This window comes from Vulpes vulpes, chromosome X (genome assembly GCF_048418805.1).
Source record: "Vulpes vulpes isolate BD-2025 chromosome X, VulVul3, whole genome shotgun sequence".
NCBI lineage: Eukaryota > Metazoa > Chordata > Mammalia > Carnivora > Canidae > Vulpes > Vulpes vulpes.
The window spans coordinates 19073249-19097720 of NC_132796.1; the positions used below are offsets into that span (position 1 = coordinate 19073249).

Consider the following 24472-nt stretch of genomic DNA (forward strand, 5'->3'; position numbering starts at 1 on the left):
CACTCTCTGCTAATAAGCCCCCAGGTTCCACAGAAGGTGTTCTGGGAGCATGTACCAGGCCTTCAGGGCTGCAAGTGGGAAGCAGCCGATGGCTAACGGATTGTCTTTTACAGGGTAACCTGCCAAAGCCACCAGTCTCCACTCATAAAAACAATCTGGGTTTTCCCTACTGAGAGTTGCTTGGTGCCTATTGGGAGCTGTCTTTATAAAGTTGTGTGCAAAGCACCGTGAAAATGCTTCCATTTCAAAATGGTCTGCTCTTTAGTATTTGAGTTTTCCCCCCCTTTAAGGGCATTTCTGCCCATTTGTTAACTTAAAAGGAGAAGTTACAAAACCCACTCGTTTCCACTATGATAACACATAAGCACATCGCAGGGTTTAACGATTCTTTTAAATGGTTGATGTGAAAAAAATGTTAAGGTGGCATTTACAGGGATACTTCTGTGTTCCAGGTTCTTCTATTCCATCTCAGCTTTCTACTCGCTATGTTATTTGCAAGGTAACAGAGTAACACCTAAGCTCATCCATTACTTAAATGAATCTAAACTTAGTTGGAGATCTGCAGGCTTGTTTATATTGATTCTGATAAAGCTACTAAAGCTTGGAAAAAGGAGAGAGGAAATGATAGACTGAGAGTTTAAAAATCTCTTTATTCCTAATTCTAATGTCTTGTTCTTTCAGGAGCTGCATATATTAATATCTGGCTGTGTATTCCCCTGAGGGCTGGGCTGGAAAAGCACTGCTATGCTACTTAGTTTTGTGTGTCAATTGCCAGAACACCTTTACCTTCAGACATAAAAAGTACATATACTGATTGTAACAGTCATCTTCCAATGTGTTCAGTTCCCCTTGTTGGTTTGCCTTTTTGTTTGTTTTGTGTTTTTTTGGGAGTCTCCGCAAACTAGCTAGTACTTCTGCTCAGTCCAATCAGTCGTAGTCTTTAACTAGGTCTCAGGACACCGATATGAAAGCTGTTTAATGCATGCTGGTGATGCCAAGGCAACTGAACAAAAATTTGTTGGCTTGTCCAGAATGTTTCAGTCTTGAGTACTGTGTGCCTGCACTGTGCTGGGAGTAGGCGTGTAACAAAGAATAATACTCAAAAGTGCTGAAAGACAACGTCCTTATATTATGGCAAGTGATGACAGATACAGGGAACCAGGGAAGACCTCATCTGCTTTCCCAGGGCAGGCTTCCTGGAGGAGGCTACACGAGAGCCAGGCCCATTACTCCTCCCAAGTCCAAACTCCTGGAAGGGAGGGCTGGGGCCTGGGGCTTGACTGCTCACTAGGCAGCCCTTTCCAGAGCCGTCTGCCTCTTACAGCTGCTGCCCTGCAGCCGCTTCTCCCTCATAGAGGATGGGGCTCTAAAAAGTGCCCTGCAGATCCTCCCTGCCTCACATCAAATGAGGCATGCAGAATCTCGTGATAGCAACCCTTGCCATCGTGCCTCCCACAAAAAGACACATGCCACTTCTCACAAAGAATGAAACTCTCACTTCAAGAGACAGGCAGTAGCTCTATGACAAGAACACCACTAAGTCGGCCAGGAAGAACATGGGATTTCCAGGCATCAAATGAAAACTATCATGTGTTTCATGAATAGCAAGCAACCCATGGGCAAAAGTGCCAGCTATACTTTCTGACTGAGGTGGGGAGAGGTTCCAACATTTACTAAGAACCTGTGATGTGCTCCTCTGCCAGGCACTCTCACTCCATTGTCCCATTCAGAAGGAAACCACACTTCTAGATAGTGATCCCATTTTGATGACGAGGAAACAGGCTCAAGAAGGGGAATCTGCTCAAGACTATCAGGTGGTCACTAACTTAGTTTCTTAACACACAAGTCTGTATGATCCCAATGTCAGGTTCTTTCTAGCATGCCAGGCAGCCTCTGGAGCAATTGTCTTGATTTAGATATCCTACAAATCCTACAAATCAATAAGGAAAAGACAAAACCACCCAATATCCGAAGGGGCAAAATTCTCAAACAGGCTCTTTGGAAATGAGAACAGCCACAGGACTAATGTGCATGGGCAAGGGTCCTCAGCTTCAGGCATCATGAAAATGAAAATTAAAACCAAAAGGAGACACCGGTGACTGCTCACCAGAATGGTAAAAATTTCAGACTGATAAATACTAAGCACTGCTGAGGATATGGGGCAACTAGGACTTTCACCCATTGCTGGTGGGAATGTAAAATGGTACAATCACTTTGGCGAACTTTAAATATATGCTTACTTTCTGATCCCCAAATTCCACCCCTGGGTCTGTCTATCCACCCAGCGGTATCCTGAGGCTGGCTCCCCCTACTGGCCCCTGAAAGCCGCTTTGCCATATCTCTTCCTAACTGACATCCCCTAGGTAGCTTGAAATTGGCCACAGTGGAGATATTTACAAATGCTTACGAATCAGAGCTGTTTTTGTGAGAGAATTTACTGTTAAACACGTAGCAATGCGCCACTATATATACCTGAAAGAAAAGACTGCGTATGTCCACCAAAGGATTTGCACAAGAATGTTCACGGCAGTTTTATTTATAAAAACCCCAAACTGGAAACAAACCAAAACGTCCTCCAGCAGGAGAGAAAAATAAATTCTGCTATCTTCATGCAGTGAAATACTACACAGCAAAAATAAATGACAGCCTACTGATAAACACGACATGGATGAATATCACAAGCTGTGGGTTGAGTAAAAGGCGGCAGAAGCAAAACAGTACATACGGCATGGTTCAATTTATCAGAAGCTCAGGAATAAGCAAAGCTCATCAATGTTGACAGAAATCAGAATGATTTTGCCCTGGGGGTTGTGAGGGTATCGACTGGGAAGGGGAATGATGGAGCCTTCTGGGGGCTGTAGTTAACCTGTCTTGATCTGAGCAGTACTTATGTATAGGTATGTACTTGTGAAATTCACTGAGCTCCACACTTGAGATTTGCATCCTTCACTATAGAAATGTTATACCTCAATAATGAAGAGTATACACACACACATTCTCTTCAGTGATCCTGTTAATAAGGTGCAAGAGTGAGACTACCATCCCAGCAGTGCAGAACATCTAGTGATGGTGAGGAACGACAAGAAAGACGGCCTGAATCTTGGCAGACAAGTCGGCTCAGTTTTCCTGACATCCGACACACTGCCATCATGGAGCCTTTCCACACCTGAACCGGCAGCAGGGCCGACGCATGAAGAATGTGCCTCCACCAGCACGTACTCCCCAGGCACATCACTGCCTGGGAAGGAATCCAGTGAACACATCAGCTGTCTCTCCCACACACCGACCGCCATAACAGCAGAAATCCAGAAATGTAAAGATAGGGACTCTCATCCAACTTGGGCAACATTCCAGCATTTGCTGTCAACAGAGAACACCGAAGCCTGAGACCTTACCTGCTGACATACTCCAGAAGGATGCAAAGAGGCTGCTGTGTCTCTGAGTGTTTTTTTTTTTCCAAATAAAGTAAAAGCCAAAGAAATGCTTGCTTTATCATCAGCAAGAAGAAAGAGGAGAGATTATGTCACTTCGCAGTTCCCTGTTCCCGGCAGGATGCAGGCCTAAGCCATTCTTGATGAGTTATGGTGCCTTCTGGTCATCAGTATACCCTGGACCCAACATGTGATTAGCTTTAAACCTTAATGAAAAGATTGGACTATATCCCAAATGAGGGGGAAGTGCAGCTGACAGCATCGGCATCTACATTCATGAACTTAGCAGAGCCACTGGAGAAATATCTGTTGTGTACCTACTGTATGTAGTTGGGCATCATCCCCAAAAATGTGTCCACCATCAAAAGACTGAGTATGAAGAAGAACTCGAAAGATACTAACTTTACTCCCTAAGGGTTGTTTTATTTTGACATGACCATATTGGTGTTTGGGGAGGGGGTTTGTGGTGGGGGGCTCTAAAAACTTTTTTTTTAAGTTCTTATTTAAATTCCAGTTACTTGACATACAGGGCAGTATTGGTTTCAGGTATACAACATAGCGATTCAGTACTTCCATACAACACCCGGTGCTCATCAGAACAAGTGCCTTCCTTCATCCTCATCACCTTTTTCACCCATCCCCCACCCCCTCCCCTCTGCTGACCAGCAGTGTGTTCTCCAGTTAGGAGTCTGCTGCATTTGACTAAATAACTGTATTTGAATACACAGGAAATTAGCACTTGGTTTTAGAATGCTTTAGTGTTTTGAGAACAGTAGAAAACTCTAATTCCAGGGGCACTGACCATTGTTAAACATTATCTCAGTTTGGGATCCCCCAGGCACAGACCTTGAAACAAGAAATCAAGTAAAGGTAGTTTGTTTGGGAGGTGAAGGGCAACCAGAAACAGGGGGCGGGGGAGGAGGGGAGCACAGGGTAGCAAGACAGGAGGGGGAAGGAGCCTCAAAGGCTGTGTGATCAGGTAGGCCAAGGCTGGAAGCAAGTGGAGCACCCCCCCCGCCCTCCCCCCAAGCTCTGGGAAGCGATTTCAAACACACTCACCCATGAATAGTCCCACCCATGGGGAGGGAAACCGGGTATTTCTATGCCAACTCCCATCTGTCATTGGTTGAAGTCTGTTCCCAGGGGGTGTTAATGCCCCAGAACTTCTGGTCTGCCGAGCAGATGGCAAAGTGGGCTCTCTGACAAAGAAGCATGGGTGCTGGCATTTGCAGTCAGGCAGGTGTGCTCTCAAGAGGTAAGCACTAGAGGATATGAGCAGGATGCCAAGTGCATCTGCTACAGAAGAACTTGAAGCAATTGGCCAAGAACTTCTGTACTTGTGTGGTCTGTGACTGCACTTTAGCAGCGTACATGCAGACAAGTCCAAGACCACATGACAGCTAGGTCTGCACATTTATAAACCGACAACTGATAGATGGCACATTAAGACCCAGACCTAGGAAATGCAGCTCAAATGTTTAATCGGTACCATGGAGCTAAACGTTGTCATCAGATTTGACTACCTGGCTTACTCCCCAGGCTAAGCTGTCCAGATCTCTGGAAAGGTAGAGACACCCATGTTCTTCCTGTTTCATGCCAGTATGTCCACTGTGGTTCAGATCTTTTCCGTCTCCCTGCCTCTGCTCTCCAACCTTCCCAGTCTCCCACACTGCAGATAGAGTCATCTCCCACAGTTCTGATCATCTTGTCCCCTGCTTGAAACTCTTCATTGGCCCCCAGCGACCTGCAGGACGAAGTCTGTCTCTCACATTTAGCAAACAAGGCCCTGTGTGATTTGGACTCAGCCTCCAGCTCTCCTGTTTTCTCCCACCAGCCTGAACCACTTCCATTTCCCCTGATACCCATTTTGTGCCTCTCAGACTTTGCCCATAGTGTCTCCACCAGTTCCATACTCCCATGCCAAGCTTCTGCCTGCGGTTAATTTCTCTTCATTCTTCAGGTGCCAATTTATAAGTCACTTTCTCCAACAAGTCTTCCCTGGTGCCTGCGAGGTTGCCACAGGTGCTCTTCCCTTACCATCTAGCACTTCTCCCATATTAGAACTCCATGCAAATCTTGAAATTGCCTTGTTGTTGTCTGTATCTCTTAGAGTTTGAATGTTCTGTGAAGGCAGAGCCCTATCTGTCTTGTTCACGCAGCTTGACGTCAGATTAACTAATAGCTACTAATAAGTATTCACTGAATGGGTGAATGGGAAGATCTTCCCTCAACTGGTCCCACTTCCTCTCCAACTTTGTATTTCATTGTGCCCCTCCCACTACTACACACATGCTGTGCACATGCACTTGGTACATGCACACACTCGAACATATACTAGTCTCCCTGTAGCCCCATTACACCCCCTAGCTACGTCCATCATGGAATTGCAACACTCCATTTTGTGGTTTGCATGTGCTAACCAATTCTGAGACTCTACCTGAAGTCCTTCTGCTAGACTCTAAATTTCTTGAGGGTAAAACTACGTCTTGATGTTCTTTATCTTCCCAGGGTTTATATTAATATCCTACATAGTGTAGGCAATACAGGTTGAGCAAATGGTTCATTGCCATAATTGGTAATGAAATAGAGACAGCTTTCTCCCAACAAAGCAGAAATGCTCTGGTCTCCCACCTGCTGCCTATCTGAGACCCATCACAGACTTTACATGTGCAAGCCTTGAAAAATTTAATCAGCCAAATTTGTGAGCCATTGCCAGCATTAAACCAAGACAGAATCACCCAGAGTGGCATCTTTGGGCATGAAAGCAATCTTTGCTCCTTCCTGGGTGAAGCCACATCACTGAGAAAACCAAGTGGAAGCCATCTGCCTATTCCAGCATGGCTGGTGTCCTTAGGGCAGGTATATGGAATGTTCTGAGGATGCTAAAGATGCACTCCAACTCTGCATTAGAGAGCAGAACTGGGCTACATGAAAGCCGAATTCTGCAAAACATCAGAGCTTTACCATGGAGAGAAGTTGCAGTGATGGGAGGAGGGGAAGTAGTCAGAGATGGAAGTAGTTTTCCCAGATGCCTTTTCCTGGAGGACTGTGATTACAGGTTAGTGTCACCTACAGTAAAAGTCTAGGTTCCATCAGCAGTGATGGGTCTGCAAACCAAAGGATTTCCATCGCATGCCCACAGTGAGGCATAAATAGATGAAGTCATATCAGTAGTCACATCCTCTGAGACACTCATAGGTAAGGAGAACATCCTGTTTTGCTTGTGATGGTCCCACATTATGCCTGGTGTTTCTGTGAAATTAACAGTGCCCTCCTGCACTCTCAAAAGTGTTCCAATCTGGATGAAAAATTATATGATCACCCTGCCCACTGACAACATTAACATGGGGTGGGGACACAGAATCTTCAAATAGACATGACATTGGACGTAGGTACATGAGAATTTTTATATTCATCTCTAAACTTTTCTGTATTTAAAAAGAATTCCCCTCCAAAAATAGAAATCCAACAAATACACAATAAAAATTCAAGCTACTCTATAATTAAGTATAATAATTATTTCAGTACCCAATCTCCTACCTAAATTGTTTCTCTGCTCTTATATTTTTTAGATTATACTCTAACCATATCCATTTATCTAATGAGATCAGCCATTTGTCTGCAGTGTGTAAGCGACAGGACTAAATTCAATGTCATCTGTTTATTTAAGATGGAAATGATATGCATGTAGCACAGTAGCCTTTGGGTACAAATGAAGTATCATTCAATGTCACCAGAGAAAATATAAATCAGCAAGAAGGAACAAACACAGAAGGTGCAGTCAGTATATCTTTGTTGGGCTTCCAGTATGTGCCAGGGATACAGGATGGAGAAAACAGAGCCCTTGCCCTCATGAAGAGTATATATCCTGGTGTTAAACAGCCTTTGGGGAGGGGTGATACCTACATCCTGTAGTATCCCCAACTTCAATCCAGCGTTTTGCAATAAATTCCCAAATTGCCAGTCCTTTCTACTAGTATGTTCTGTAGAGTATTGTTTTTTCTCTTTTCCTTCTGCATGTGCATGGGGCAGGAGGCGGACAGTGACACAGGAAACATTCAAGACAGAAAGGATGCTATTCAGACTGATGAAAGTCTCCTCTCTTTACACATCTGTCTTCTTCATCTCCAGTCGTGCATGCCTGTCATTGGTAACGGGGTTGTGGCTCCTCCCTGAGGTTTGTGTTGTCAATGTCCAGCATTTGCTGGGCCTCAGTGTTCAGTACTTGAGTCTTGCTGCTTCCACAAGGATGCTTTGTCATGTTCTACCCCTTGACTTTGCTACATCACCACCACTTTCGATTCAAGATTGCTGCTAAACATCTGACACTGTGGCTGGACTGTGCTGAAGCCTAATACCCAAACACAAGTTCATCAGTATCCAAATGGCCAAGGCACAGAAATTAGGTGTGAAGTCTTTACTCTACCAAAGGAACTCCCATGAGGGAACAATGTTTCAAGCCCAGGATTTACATGTGGGCTGATCCACATACTAAATCTGTGACCATGGGCAAGTTATTTAAGTTCATTGAAGCTCAGTTTCCCCACACGCAAGTATGGATGTACCATCAACCTGCCTGAGTTGCAACGAGGATTAAATGAGGTAACAGATGCTGCATTCTCTGCACAAAACCCAGCACATAGTAGGCACTTCAAACCTTTTAGTTTCCTCCTTTTGCCCCACCACGGTTCCCTGCCTGGTCTGATGTGCACCATAATCTCAGTAGGCAGCTCACCTGGAAAAGGTGAGACAGCGTGCCCAAGCCAGCATTCGAGCCCAGGCAGACCATGTCCACCAGGCCAAAATAGGCCACCAACATTAGCACATCCCAGAAGGGTCAGGGCCAGGGCAAGCTGAATCACACAAACCATCACAGCCTTCACCATCTACTCCACAAGGCCTCTTTTCAGATCCAGAAAAGGAGGGTAGTAGCTGGGGTCACTCCTGTGATTCTTAAAGGCAGTAGTTTTGTTAGAGAAGCTTGATAACAAAAATTTCCAGTGAAAAATGCACTATCACATGATACACTCATTTATGAACTACATCATGTGCTCAGTCTCGTAAAGCTCATGGTCCATCATTCAGGAGTGTCATGACCATGTCATTAGGTGGGAATTTTTTTCTTAGTTCTTCTTTTATCAGCCATAATTTACACTGTTCTCAAGTTCAGTGCTTATTAGAAACTTAGTAAATCATTGGAAGGAAAAAAAAACTGCCAAAGGAGTTCATTCGATAGAGACACTTTTTCATAATTTTGTAGATTGAACATCGTTATTAATTATTGGCAGTTTCAAGTATTTCAAGGATGTGGGTTCTATGGCATTTGACTTTTTTTAAACCAAAACTGCTAAAAGTGTGAATTCTGATTGCATGCAGGCTTTGCATGCTCATCATGCAGTCTTATTTGTGGATGTGTGAGATCTTTCCCAGCACAGAACTGTTGTCTTTTTCCTAAAAGCCTGTCCTGGTACCACCAAACTGTACCTTGGAAGCCTAATAAACTTGTCTGGTACTCCAATGAGGGGAGCCCCAGTTCTGTTAGGACTCTTGGAAAGGAAGAGGGGCCAGGAAGGGGCAAGAACAGACCCTCACCGGAGGTCAGTTAGGTTAACTACATACAATTGCCAATACTAAACCACTCTGTTACCTACAGAAATGGCCATTCCATATGGCTTAATACAATAATAAATTCCCAGGTAGACACCTTTAGATCTTACCACACTTGACCCTCATAGTGACCCTATGACCCCACTTTACAGTTAACGAAACTGAATTAAATGCCTAGTCATTGTTTTAGTTTGGGTTCCTCTAAAAGTTGACCCAGAGTCAAGGACTCAAAACAAGTAGTATATCTGGAAGACAATCCCAGGAAGTACCGATAAGAGAATGGCAACATATAGCAGGGAAGGCGAGCAGTAAGTTATAGGGCCCTTGTCAAGCTATTTACCCTCTGTCCAATGGCAGCCTAATCCTGCTGAGGAACTCTGAGAATCCATGAGGAACACGTGCCACAGACTCACCCCACCTTGGGGACAGGGAGCCGGGGTATTTATATACAAACTTTTTAGTCCTAGCTCCAGGCTGCTTGGGACTAAGATAGCATGTTAATGCCCCAGGACTTTCACATCAGGCCGAAAGTAGGGCCAGTGTATGCTGAAGTCATGAGAAGACAGGGCCCAGTCGTGCCTGCAATGGTCCCTTAGGTAGAACTGACAGAGGAAGAATTTGAACTTGGGGCATTCTGACCTCAGAACCCATGTCTTTCCCACTAAAGCGCAAAATATCCTCAAAACCCAGGAAAGATCAGGGCCTACAGAACTATTCAGGAACCAACTCTAGGTCATATGTGGACTTTTTCTTTTTGGCAGAAAAAAGAGCACTGCATGCTTCCCTGCTGTACAATAACTGCAGTCACCTTCATTGCCCTCTAGAATTTACCAAATGCACACACTTTATCACTTCCTTTGGCCCGCCTCTTGCTCATGAGACAGACTAAAATCCACTGAGTCACAAGATTATTATATTCATATATTTACTCCATAACTACTGAGTACATGTAGTAGGAACTGTCCTTTGCAGTGAAGATGTAGACCAAATGGACAAATACACCAGCATGGTATAACTCCTGTTCTAGTGGGAGCAGCGGAATAAAGAAACAAAGAAAGATGCGTAATGTAATATCCTATCACAGTGCAGTAAAAAACTCTAAGAGAAAAAATGATGGCGATGACGAAGGACACTATTCTTTTTAATTGAGGGTGGGAAGCCAATTACATCGGAGCAGGAAAGTGAAAGAAGCAAGGCTGTGTGGAGGAAGGACATTCCCTACAGAGTTAAGAGATGGTGAGACATGAGTCCCAAGATGTCAGCAAGGACAGTGTACCATCTTGTTGGCTACAGTCAGGACTTAGGTGTTGGTTCTCAGTGCCATGAGGAACCATTGGAGGATTTAAAGCAGGGAAGTGCCGTGATAATATATCCTTAAAGGCTCATTTTTTAAAAATTTATCTGTAACTCATGTGGTCAGCAAGCCACAAAACCAGGATTTATTTTTTTTAATAAATTAATTTTTATTGGTGTTCAATTTTCCAACATACAGAATAACACCCAGTGCTCATCCTGTCAAGTGTCCCCCTCAGTGCCCGTCACCCATTCCCCCCCACCCCCCACCCTCCTCCCCTTCCACCACCCCTAGTTCGTTTCCCAGAGTTAGGAGTCTTTATGTTCTGTCTCCCTTCCTGATATTTCCCACACATTTCTTCTCCCTTCCTTTATATTCCCTTTCACTATTATTTATATTCCCCAAATGAATGAGAACATACACTGTTTGTCCTTCTCCGATTGACTTACTGCACTCAGCATAATACCCTCCAAAACCAGGATTTAAATTCAAGTCTTCTGACTCCTGATCCAGTGCTCTTCCCACTCAGGTTTCACGGTCATTTTCCAGACTTGGGTGTCCTTGGTACTGTTTTTCCTGTCCCTTAAAGACTTATTTGTGCTCTCCTGACCAAATCTTAAAACTGCTGTTGCATATTCCCCAGGCATGTGGCTCTTTGGGACTTCTCTTTGCCTCTTGGCCAGTCAGCTTTAACATTCTCCCATTTCTGAGAGCATCCTGTCATCTTACAGATAGTCAGCAAAACTCATGACCTACAAAATTGCTCCACCAGAGCCCAATCCTGACCATGAAAGTGAAGTGAGGACAATGGGATTAAAAGATAACCACCCTGGGCAGCCCAGGTGGCTCAGTGGTTTAGCGCCTGCCTTCAGCCCAGGGCATGATCCTGGAGACCCAGGATCGAGTCCCACATTGGGCTCCCTGCAGGGAGCCTGCTTCTCCCTCTGCCTCTCTCTCTCTCTCTCACTCTCACTCTCTCTCTCTCTCTCTCTGTGTCTCATGAATAAATAAATAAAATCTTTAAAAAAAAATAACCACCCTAATCAGAAAGTTTAACATAGCACATTTCCAAGGGTCTTTTCATGGTATCAATGGATATTTTTTAATTAAGACCACATGAAAATTTGCCCCAGACTATGGAAATAGAGGTTACCCAATCTCTGCTTCAACACATTGTCTTTCTCCTCCAGACCAATGTGGAATTGGGCCAAAGTTGCAAGGAGATTTTAGACTTGCCTTTTCCTTCATCATCACTGTTTTTGGTTTCTAAAATCCCAGATTTATTCGCTTCAGATCGAAAGCTGGATTGCTTTTTCAGCCAAGGCTGCAAAGACAAACAGCCTGTTTGAGGAATTACAATGTGGGGCTCTCTCTTGGCTGCTTTTTAGTGTCAACATCAGCAACAACAGTGTTTACCCCCCGGTGGTAAAGCAAGGAGAACAGACACATCCCACTCTCCCAGAGCTCCACTGACTCTATGGTATTGACAGAAGTAACCATTTTCTCTTGTCACTCGGAGCAGGTCAGCCTGACACTGGGCACACATGTATAGAAGAAGCGTGTAGACAGATAGTCACTTGTTTGGCTACATCCACAGCTTAAATTTGGTGTCCTCCAAACATGTAATGTTTCAAAGGCAGAATGATATTTCTGTTCACTTATTAAGGGATGACTAACTTGCTTTTGGCTGCGCTACAAATGAATCACGGTAACAATCCCCAACTTGCGACTTCTGGTGTTCTGATGTAATGCTCTTCTATTAAAAGAAGAGGAAAGAGAGTGGGTGAGAGTGAGATCATGCAAAGACAGGACATAACACTGAGGGAGCTAGCGTAATTGCTGAACTGCGGAGACCAGGTCCATCCACTTCAAGCTGTTTTCTCGTGTCCTGGGTGAGGATCCCTTGCCAGTCAGTTCTTACCCATCTACAGTTGCAGAATATAGGCCCAGATCATGATGTGGAATTTGGAACGATTCGACGAAGAAAATATTTCATTTGGGGGTGAAAACCAGATATTCCTTGAAAGCAGTTTTAAAGCCATTTTGATTTAGTGCCACTTTGAAGGTAGTTATTTGGGGACAAATGATAGAAGTTAGAAAAGCTAGCTAACCAACCTCCCTTTTTAAAGTGTTTTAATGGGGGTGCCTGGCTGGCTGGCTGGCTGAGCGGGTAGAGCAGGTGACTCTTGATCTTGAGGTTGTAAAGTTCAAGCTCCACCTTGGGTGTAGAGATTACTTAAAAATCAAAACCTTTAAAAATTTTTTTTTTCATGAATGCAGCTTATGTGTGACAGGCAGAAGGAGGGGGTAGGAAGTCAAGGAAAGGAAGGCAGCTGCTAAAGGTGGATCATCAGACTGATTCCCTCTGTGGAGCTGGGGACCCTCACCTCTTGCCAGTCTTGCCTCCCAGGCCGGGGGAGAAGTGGGGGGTTGGACAGCTTGTGGCTGCTCCCAGAGCCTGTTAATTGCCCTACCTGGCAGAGTGGCCCTCTGGTCTTGACTCTCCACCTTTGCAATAAAAAAATGAATACAAAGACGAGCCGAAAGGTGTGAAAGATCCTGACAGTGCACGGGGATTTTTCCTGTGTTAATCACTACTCGCTCGGGAGCAGACACTTCCTTCCTCCCAGACCCCTTCTGTACTCTCTACAAGGTGCCCCTGCTGTCTTCTGAGGAAGATCTGAGTGTGCCAAGGAGAGGCAGAGAGGAAATTAGACTCTGGCCTGTCGTGACCGGCAGCCCACACTGGCTTTGTCCCAGGCTCTGGCAGAAGGGGATTAGAAGAGCCAGTGCTTCCCCAGAACGCGAAATCACTCAGAGGAGGGAGTCTTTTTTTTTTTTCTTCAGTAAACCTATTTTCCCTACCCTGTGGTTTTCTTTCTGGGTTTCATCTACCATCAGATCTGTCATTGACCTAGAAAGAACTTCAGTGTGTTGGAAAAGCATACTTCAAGCAGCTATAATAAATCTCAAATTGATATTTATGAAGTTAACTTTCTCTCACTCAGCATCTGATCATGTAGTATGTGGATGTCACTCATCTTAGAATTATGTCGTGTGAGAACCAAAAGGGTCTGTCCGTAAAGATTAGCTAAACCAACCTCCTGTTTTTTTACTGATAAATCCGAGACCTGAAGGAATGACATTCTTTAGGGTCTCTGACACTCCCACGTAAGTAGCAGAAGCCAGACTTGAAGACAAAACTCCTTATTACTGGATTCCATTGTGTCCCACAGCCTTTCTGCCTAGTAAGCCTGTCTATGAAAAGTTTTATTTGGCAACCACAGAGGCTGGATGGAGAATAAGAAAAGTCAGTAAGCTCAAAACCCATCCCCTTAGCTACCTGTTGATATTGTCACCTGTAATACTGCCATCTACAGATGAGCTTTGGCTGTCTGGATTATGTCTGGTCTCTTCTTAATGGGCCCCAGATCCCCAAGTATGGCCATCCCACAGCTTGGTCACAGCCATGGCCAATCATCTGAACTGGGCGAGCTGACGGAACACCTCTCCCCAAATCCTCTCTGTCCCCACCCAAAGTTGTGCTGGGCTAGGGCCACGTGGCCTGCCGCCTGCCATCCGCAGGATCCCACCCTGCCCTTCATTCACTGGGTCAGCATAGGTGGGCTTCTGACATTCTTTAGATCTCAATTGCTCCAGCTATAAAATGAGGATAATCATTTAATCATTTCCATAGAGTCTTGTAACAAATAAAATATTAGAACTTTGAAGAAAGTACTTAGCAGACTACTTACTGTTACTGTTATCATTCCTAACCTGAAGGGTGATGAGGGCAAAGAAGCTAACAATTTAAACTGTATGTTCAGAGCCTGGGAATGAATCTCCATTTAACATTCAGTCCTGGCCTCTTTGGCAACAAATACAGAACAGAAAATATTGTGATCGGGATTGACATTGGATTAGACTTTACTAGCACAAAATGCTTGGCATTGTCTACTGTTAGAATATTCTTTTTGTTTTGAGTGTTGTATCTCTTCTGTGATTTTCCATGTGTGAGCACAGGCTTACTACATTCAGGGAAATTATCCTATTATTGACAACAATATCCTATTATGGTAAATTTGATGAGTATTTACTGAATGTGTGTTGAGTGAATTATCTAGAACCTATACATAGTTATGGAAACATGGATTATGTGTAGATTCACATGATATATTCCAACTATACTAAGGTCAGGACTACTACTTTGTGTCACTTGTGCTTGTTTTTTTCTAAGGGCCTCTTCCCGAGCTCAACAATAAGCTTGTGTGGCTAGAGGTTGTCCATTTTGTAGATGGAGGTGTCTTCGTCACCATTTCACTATCATGCTTTGATCTTTCCCTGGCTTGCTATCCCCCTTCTGGCCCCAAGAAAAGACATTAATTTAAAGACAAAAATGAAGTCACTATAAACTAACAACTAACCTGTTATCATTTTCACCTTCATTTTCCAGTGCAGAAATTTCAAGTAAGTATACAGAAAAACAAAACAAAAAACAAAACAAAACAAAACAAAAAAAAACAGCAACACAGCTTCAATCTCTGGCTTCCTTTTTTCCCCAGGGAATATATCTAAGAACGCCTACTAATGTCTCTGTTGTCCTAAGTGGGGCTCCTTTAGGAGGTTAAATCAGAGCACTCTAAAACCCTACACAGGCTGACACCCAGGTAGCATGTCAGTGTACCTGCCAATGGCAAAGTGGATGGCCAAGACTAGATTGTGTGTGTACTTGACATGTAGTCATAAGAACCAAAGATCAGAACTGAGGACTCTCAGAAGCCACAGAAGGGAGTCTCAGTTCTCCATGCCTCTTATTATCCTCTCACCTCTTATCCCACAGTAGAAACCCACAGACACCTCCTGCCAGGTAGGCGGCCTCAGCCAACACCCCCTCTCTGGATGCTTTGTCACTCAGCATCTCCCTGCCACTCAGAAGCAAGAGTGACACATGTTCTACCCACCTCTCCATTGGAAATTCAAAGCAGCTGCATCTCACGGCAGCTCTGGTACTGAGAATTAAGAAACATTCCTTCTCAAGCTTCACTAAGAACTCCTTTTTCCCAAGTCTCCATCCTATGATCTGGTGTACAGGAGTTAACATGGTGCATGCTTTCTTTGGCCTATGGTCTCAGGGATCATAGCAGCAGACCTTCAGAGTTGGCACATCATTAAATAGTTTAAAACTCCCCACCCAGCAGCGCATGGTCGCCTTAGAGAATGGATGGAAACTATCCTTTTGCTATAACTGGGTTCAGCCCTGTGGCTTAACACCATCTTATTTGGCAATCTTTTTCTCTTGACATATTTAGTAATCACTCTAAGGGAGATTTATTAGACTGCTCATAGGAACAAACAATGCACTAAATATTACACATATGCATGCTTTCAATACCACTCCTTTTCTAGCCTATTCTGAATCTTTCCCCAAAGTGTTTCTTTGAACACTTATCAAAACTCTCTCTTGTCTTTAAATTCCTCTTGGCTCTTCCCTCCCCTAAAATAACTTTATATTTGAGATTTTTTTTTGTAGTTAGAAGTTCTTTTAATCAAAATTTACTGGGCCATGCTTAGAGAAGAATGGATAAAAAGATACACTCAGTTTAAGATCATTGAAGATATTGTGCTCATCATTAATCCCAAAGCACCAAAACAAAAATTTAGCATATGGTAAGGGTTTTGTGAAAATAATCTCTTAGGTATCTCTGGGAGATCAAAAGTGTGTGTGTGTGTGTGTGTGTGTGTGTGTGTGTCTGTGTGTGTAGGAAAGAACTCAAAATTTTCAGCCAAACATAATATAGTGAAGCATTTCCTGAACCTGAGGGCTGATGCCCATGAGGAGATATGGGGGAGGGTGCGCTGAAAATTAGGATTAGCAACTCATGCTCTGTGCTAACTAGAGGACTTTGACAGCTGGTACCCCTCCGACATTTTCAAAAAGCATAATAAATATCCCACTCACCTTGGCACATGCACAGCAAAATGTCTTCACAAATAATCCATCCAGAGCAGATTTAAGAGAAAATATATCAGGGTCACAGAGATGCTCAGAAGGTTATGAGTAATAATGGCACAGTCACGGTGTGGCAACTGGATGTTAAACTTTATTCCCACTACATATGAAATGTTGTTCTTCACTCATTAGATACACAGTGGGTATCTCTGTGCCTTTGAGAACCCACTCAGTGCTAGCCACAGGCACAATCATTTACTTAACACTCAATTACATGTCTACCACTGGCCTCATTTTGCTGACTGGGCACATTTTACAGAGATAAGGCCTTATTTTCTCACCTTAGACTGTAGAGTACACATACTCCTACATATCTGAACTTGAGCACCTGTGATTTTTTAGGCAACCTTAGCACTTGGCCAGTGAAAGCACCAATTTAAGCATTAGTTGCTAGCAAGAACTTTGATTCAACTACCAGCGTTATTAACCTAGAGGTGTGTGGTGAGGGGCCAGGAGCACAGGTTCCAGAGCCAGGCTACCTGGGTTAGCCTATGTGTCCTTACTATGTGTGGGACCCTGGGCAAGCAACTGTGCCTCACTTTCCTCATTTGTAAAATGAGGCTTTTACTTGTACCTACGTCATAGTTTCTTGTAAGGACGAAATGAGTTGATCTGCATAAAAGGCCTAGAACTGTGCCTGGCATAAAGGAGGAGCTGTTAAATGAGTGCTTGTACTCCCACTGTCCACTTTGACCACAGGTGTATAGAGCTTGGACATGGAAAGTCTGACTTGGGGAGGGGTGTGTAGAATACATCCCACTGTGCTTCTTTAGCATGACCACCATGTATCCCAGCCAGTCTCTCGCTGTTCCGTTTCCCTTCCCATATAAGCAGACAAGGAAAGCCAGAGAATATGAGGTCTCTCAAGGTGAGCCTCCTGCCTTTTATGGCACCGAGTGACAGAATTGGATGGGGAAGTCATTTAGGGGCCCTAGAAGTTGGCAGCAGGGGATGGGCCTACCAAAGACCTCTGCACTTGAAACTGTACCCTAGTTCACTTTGTACATTATATCTTCTAGATGGTGGACGTATGTGAGATTTTCAGACATTTATAGACAAGTTGGGTCACAAATAAAGAAGAGAACCTGTGGAAATAATGCTGTGCCTTAACCCAGCACTGCGCAAACAGTACCTTTATCAGAATCTTCTGGAGAGCTTGTGAAAACCCAGATTCCCAGGCCCCACCCCAGAGCTTTCTGATTTAGCAGGTCTGACGTGGAGCCTGACAGTTTTCATCTCTGACAAGTTCTCAGCCTCTGCTGATGCTGGTTTTGCATCCTTACTACCTAGTTTCTAACCTAAGGTTATAACATTTAATTTGAACTCTTTAGCTTAGAGAGGACACAAGTGACTCCATCACTCCCAGAAAGAGAGATCTGAATCCACAGAGCTAATGCCATGTATTAATGTCTTATTTTTGGAAATAAACACTGACTTTCATTTTTTCTCCCATAGTTGCATGCTGCTGTGACCAGGATCCAGGTTCCAAGGCCTGGTTTTAATTACACGTTTGCCCACATATGTATCCTGAATAACGATAAGACTTGCATCGTGGATGACATAGTGCATGTTCTGGAGGAGCTAAAGAATGCTCGGGCCACCAACCGGACCAATTTTGCTATCACATACCCGATCACTCACTTAAAGGATGGGAGGGCAGTGTACAACGGACACCAGCTTGGAGGCGTCACTGTGCACAGCAAGGACCGGGTAAAATCCGCAGAGGCTGTCCAGCTCACCTACTACCTGCAGTCAATCAACAGTCTCAATGACATGGTGGCTGAGAGGTGGGAGTCCAGCTTCTGTGACACTGTCCGACTGTTCCAGAAATCCAACAGCAAAGTCAAAATGTACCCTTACACGTCCTCCTCACTGAGGGAAGATTTCCAGAAGACCAGCCGTGTATCGGAACGTTACCTGGTCACCAGCCTGATCCTGGTGGTCACCATGGCCATCCTGTGCTGCTCTATGCAGGACTGCGTCCGCAGCAAACCCTGGCTAGGCCTGCTCGGGTTGGTGACCATAACCCTGGCCACTCTCACCGCGGCCGGGATCATCAATCTTACTGGTGGGAAATACAATTCCACCTTCCTGGGAGTCCCTTTCGTCATGCTAGGTAACTACTGCCCTTCCTTTCTTTTTTTTCCTCCTTCTGGTGGTGGTGACTGGGTTTCTAAAAGACAGGGAGTAGCCATCTAACAACTTCGTTTTGTTGATAGTGTCTTCCTTTTGCCCAAAAGCCCTGGAACTGATTCTATAATGTGCTGGCCGTTGGCAAGGGGCAACCTTATTTAGTATTTACCAAAATAACTTGTGCCACAAGTCTAAAGCCCTGAGTCTCAGCCTTGGTTCTCTGTTAAGTAGCTGTGTGGCAATTAGCAGATATTTATCTTCTCTGGCACCCCATTGTCTTAGGTGGGGCTTCCCCAGAAGCAGACCCTGAAACAAGGATTTAGAGAGAAGAAGTTTATTTGGGAGGTGAGCCCAGGAAGCCCCAGTGTGGGAGTGAGAATATGAGTCATAGAAGGAAGAAAATTCAGACTATGTTAATGGGCAGGTTACTGCTTTAGGCACCTGTAGCTCAATCCCACTGGGGGCCTTTGGGAGACTTAACAGAACATACCTGAGAGAGGTCTTCCATGAGGGGTGAGGAAGCCACAAGCTGGGCCATGTACCCAGAAACCCTGTGTGATTCATGGACGGCTCTCCCCAAGGAAGACTGAGTACATTCCTGCAGCCACAGAAACCCTCAGATGGCATGTGTAGTGAGAAGCTTTCTGTGAGCTCAGGAACAGTGAATTGGAGGGCACATGGGTTGGGCACTGACAGGGTCTGCTCCCCTCAGCGTCCCCACCCTATGGATGGAATGGATGTGAGTATCACAAAAGGGGGTGTGATAAATGTACAAGAACTCTGAAAGCAACAAGTGAGACATAAATGAGAAGGTACCTCTTTCTTTGTCCTTGCTGTATAAACTCAGGAGAATGCTTAAAAATGACGGTATGAGAGTCCCAGTATATTCTCTCTCGGGGCTGCAGGAATTTCCTGATAGAGGTAACGATCCAAACAAAGCCAGAGTGGTTACAATACAACATCAGTTGCTCTGTTCATCTGGTCCTGAATGTGGCATATCCAGCAAGCCTGACGGCAGGGTTCTTGTGGGCCAAGGGTTCCAGGGGCTCACTTCTCCCTTTTTGTGACCATTTCTCATTGGTTCCTTTAGCAGAATTAAAATGTCATTGGGAATCAGATACTGACATGACAAATGAAGTGACACTTTTCATTGAATGAGAAAGAACTATGGTTGAGTTCATTAGAATGCCTAATGCCCTGTTTGGGGGGAGCGGAAGGAAAGAAAATAATTTACTCAGGAATCTCAGCTGCATTATGGTTACATTATAAGCAGGGTGGTGGAGTTGCAAGGTCGCAGAATGCATGCTGCCCTCCATGCTCTGAGGTCTGTGGGAATGCAGACTTAGGCAGTAAAACATACATGATAGCTCCTGGCAAAGGGGGAGCTGCGGAGACCAAGCAAGTTGCACATTCATCAGATGGCTTGCTTATCGCCACCAAATATGAGAGAAGGAGGCTGCCATACTTCCTCCCTAATTCAGTCCGTGAAGAAGGCAGCATAACTTGCCTCTTGAACCCCAAGACGTCATGCACCGATGATGGGATCCACGGTGGTTCCTTGAAGACTCAGTGTACCTGGGTAGTAGCTTCCTTGGAGGTTTGAGTCAAGGCTTCTTTAAATGAAGATGTTTTGCCCATGACTAATTCCATGCTTGGGTTTTATTTTTTGGCTTTTCATTTTAAAAATGCAGCATTTTTATTCTGATTGTTTTTGGGGCAAGAAGAAAAACAGGAATAAGGAAAGAGTGGGGAACTGATGGGAGACAGTGGGTTTTTAAGATCATGAAGAAAGAATGTCAGAGCTAGAAAAAGGATTATTGGCCCAGGTTTGATGACACTCCAAGATGTGACCAGTGAGCCCAAAGTATGATATACTATTTACAACTTCCTAAAAACTAATTGCATAAAGTAAAATAAAACTTCAATATTTAAAGCTTCCTAAAAATATTTTTTAAGTAAAATAACATAGCAATAGTCTTCTTACTTACTTCTTACTTACTTACTTACTTACTTACTTACTTCTTCTTACTTACTTCTTACTTACTTCTTAAAACTAATTTCACCAAGTAAAATGAAATGGAATATTAGAAACTTCTTTTAATTAATTTTATTAAGTAAACTAAGTTATGATATTTAAGATTTCTTAAAACTTATTTTTGTACTTCCTAAAGAAGTTTTAAGTATCATAAATAAAAGCACAAAAAGGAACATACCAGCTAGTTATCGGTGCAAAGATGTAAGAGATTGGATGCTGTTAGCTGAGAAGTGGCTTCAGAAAAGTCCACAAATAGTAATGCCACAACTCCACAGAGACTGGCTATCACTGAACTTGACGTCAGAGTTCAATTCAGAAAAATCTGGCGTTTGTGGTGAAAGAGAGCAAGCGCTGCAGGTACCCAATACTTCCTTGTTTGCAATTTGAGAGGAAAGTTACATGCATTGATTTGATGGCAGTTTTCCCTGCTGACAATCAGTATGCAACCTTTCTGTACACTTTCAGCCCAAAGAAATCTCAAATTACTTAGTCACAACATGAAAGGAAGCTATGCATTTTAGTAGCTAAAGGCCCATTTGCAATAAATATTTTGCACCATGTAATGGGTGCTTAATATGCTCATAAAACCAACAGTGCCTGGATTTAGGATGGTCACTCTTCTGTGTTTCGCAGATAAACTTCATTCTCAGAATGTTATTGTGAAATGAAATACAGGCAAAAACATGTTCGTAAATGTTGCAGTTAGGGCCAATGTTTAATCCCGGATTTTTGATGACCAGCCCTAAAATGCCACTAAATATTTCAAATGACCAAGGAACAATGCAGTGCTAAGGGTTTTGCAGTATGAGTCCATAAACTGTCCAGTTTTAAATTTTGTCTGTCTATAACATAAAATGTCTATACTTAAACTAAGATTTAAGCAAAACTTCTTGATTTTCTATGTTATATAAATACAGTATCAAATAAAAACTTAAAACTATATGGCCTCATTTAAAAGGAAAAGTATCTTAGAAAAAGTCTTTAATACAGAGATTTCCTTGGCCAACAACAGGTCTATAATGTGATAAACACTATATTTAAAATTCAGCAAACTAAACATTCTCAGTGTGATGCCGGTCACATAAGGCCAGATCCAGCCAAATGCCAAAATGGCAGTAGATTTAGAATGGAAAATTTTAAGACCACGTGTGTCAAGCAGTATTAACCTGACAAAATTCCAGAATAGGAAAGAATTTGGATAAACTCTGAGAGTTCGCCATAATGGGATGTGACTGTATGTTTCTAGCCAAGATGATACGTGACATCTCTGGCAATAAGAATATATCCTACACAGATGAATCATTTTGGCAATGATGTAAGCATAGATACATCATGATTTAGAATGTTTTTAATCAGTGTCATGCATATTAGACAATCCTACTTCTGCCAAAACCCCTGTCCATATGAGTCAGATCAGTTTATTTAGAGCTGAAATCCTTAAAGGTCTACAGCATTATAAATGCCCATTGACATTTTTTAGTTACTATAAACTTGAAGAAGAGTTTATCTCATCCATACCTGTTATGCATAAAGTAATATCCTTTCTTTCCAAACTATATTAATATCAGGTACTGAAGTACTTGAACTGCCAATGTAAACATATGACACTCATCATTTTAATCCATTATGGAACTTCCTTTAAAGGATTAGGATTTACACCATTGTCCTCCAGTTGGCTATGATTTAAGAAATTGGCAAAGATTCTATGCATGCAAGCTCTCCTCACAGGCTTACCATTTCCACAGTTTTCCTGGTCAGACACAAATCAGGAAGGGAATGGAATGTTGGAGAATGTAGAAGGGAATGGAAGGAAGGTCTCTTCCTTCATCTGGAAGGTTTGTGGCTTCACGTACATTCTGACCAGCTGAAAGGGCAGAACTGAAGTTGTGGTGAAAAATAGTTTTGATATTAGTTTGTACATTATAAGGGTTGCTTTGCATTTATCAAGATACAAGAGGCACGGAGATAAGATGAGACAAAAAATATCATTCAAGAAAAATATTCTTCAAGCCCTTTCACAACAGACTGCTAACCACTATATGATCACAGTGACCTACTAGGGAGTCACAGCCCTTTCAAATGTTTGGGACTTTGAGAAGGTCAAATGCCACGTCCAGGGTGCTCTTTTCCTTCTGAATTATCAAGCCAGGCAACTCAAATTCAAGAATGGGAAAGGAAGAAAGGATGTAAGTTCTAGGAGGAGAATAATAGCAGGGGCGTTTGGTTCCTTTCAGGTATATTCTAAGATTATCTGTATTTAGCAGAAACCAGAAGATCAGGTTCAGTTCTCCAAGAATTTGTCCTCATTTGATGCCACCTGGAATATGATGCAGTGTATGGAGCTCAGGCTTATAAAGAGGTGAAAGTTCCTGTGCAGGAAAGTCAGTTCTGGTAAATCAAAACTCTTTATTATTTTTGCTCTAAACTCAAGTAAACCTGAAAGGTTTTGCTTTCCTGGTGAGTATTCTGCTATATCTCTTTTTTTTTTAAAGTAATCTCTATACCCATTTTGGGGCTCGAAACTCAGGACCCCCAAGATCAAGAGTACCATGCTCTACTGACTGAACCAGCCAGGTGCCCCTTTCTGGTATATTTCTAAAGTCATGAGACATGTGTGTGTGTGTGGGGGGGGGGGGGATAATAATAAAGTTCAAACCATAGGAAATTGCCAATATTCAACTATTTTTGACCTACAAAATTGGTATCATTTTTGAACTACAAAGCAGTAATTTCTTATGGTTCAACCTAATACATTATTGTAGAAGTCCATTATTCGCAACGATATGACAGTCTACATGATGAAGTAGAATGCTGTGGAAATACTCTGCTTGGATATAAATCACTAATTGGTTCAGTAATTTCTGGAGAAAAAAACCCCTAATTTATAAGGGCTTTATTGTTTCCAGTTTTGTTTACATCTGATGGAGTTTTTTTCCCTGGATATCTTTTTCATAATGTCTGATGGTCATTTGGGGCCTACTTACAAGGAGATTGTGCAGTCTAGTTTTGTGGGTAGTTCTCACCTTCTTGTTATGCTCCACCCATCATATAACAGCAAGGGGTGGGTGGGGAGAAATAGGTCTGGGGAGATGGAACAAAACATGTTTGATTGTTCTATTCGTAACCATAAAGGAGGGCAAGAATAGGACAGAGAGGCAGGTCCAGGAACTCAGAGCTCAGTTAGGCAGAGGAATGCAGTGACACTTCCTCTTTGACCCTGGTCTCCTGGTACAATCTGGGTGGGCTTGCCCCACCTAGTCTAGGGAGTGGGGGATTGGCAGATTTTACACAGGCCAGGCAGCAGGAGGCAACATCACAACACTGAGCTGGTAAAAACAGACCATGAAGAAAAATACCTAGTTTGCTGTTGCATTTGGACCAGCACCTCAGAAAGTCACTGCCGAAAAAAAAAAAAAAAAAAAAAAGAAAGTCACTGCCGGGGCCAAGTAGTATTGACCAAATGGGTCTACAGGAGCTCACAATGCAAGCAGATGCACAGCCATTGTCAAGGAAGCCCTGCATTTCACCTAGGCTACTTCAGCAGCCAAGACCCAAAGCATAGATGGAATATAAGAGAAGGATTCTAGCCTCTTCTCTGCCATCAATAGTGTAATAGCACTAGCATTTCTCTTCCTCAGCATTAAAATACCTTTCAAATCAGCCTACAATTCATCCTGTGTGTGCACAGTATATATTACATATCACATGAGCTATATTATATGTCATATGTAATTTGATGTGTTATGCAATAAGTTCATGTGCATATATATGTATTTCATGTGTTTATAACATATCATGTGGCATATACTGTTTAAATATTTGAATATAAATACTATGCATTTCCCTATTATATAGTATATATTCACACATTTTACGTGTAAATATATAAGATGTTTGAATAGGATACGATATATATACATATATTTATATATTACATATGTCTTCTATATGTAAAGATATTA

The 24472-nt window shown here is 43.0% G+C and overlaps 1 protein-coding gene across 2 annotated transcripts in view; it reads left to right on the top strand.

Moving 5' to 3' along the window:
* The window catches only part of PTCHD1 (patched domain containing 1), a 57243-nt gene that overhangs the window by 20083 nt on the left and 12688 nt on the right, over positions 1 to 24472 (top strand). For both annotated transcript variants that reach the window (XM_072744520.1, XM_025997450.2), the window contains one exon: positions 17798 to 18458. In XM_072744520.1, the coding sequence (XP_072600621.1) occupies positions 17798 to 18458 (661 nt within the window). The remainder of the gene's footprint in view (positions 1 to 17797; positions 18459 to 24472) is intronic.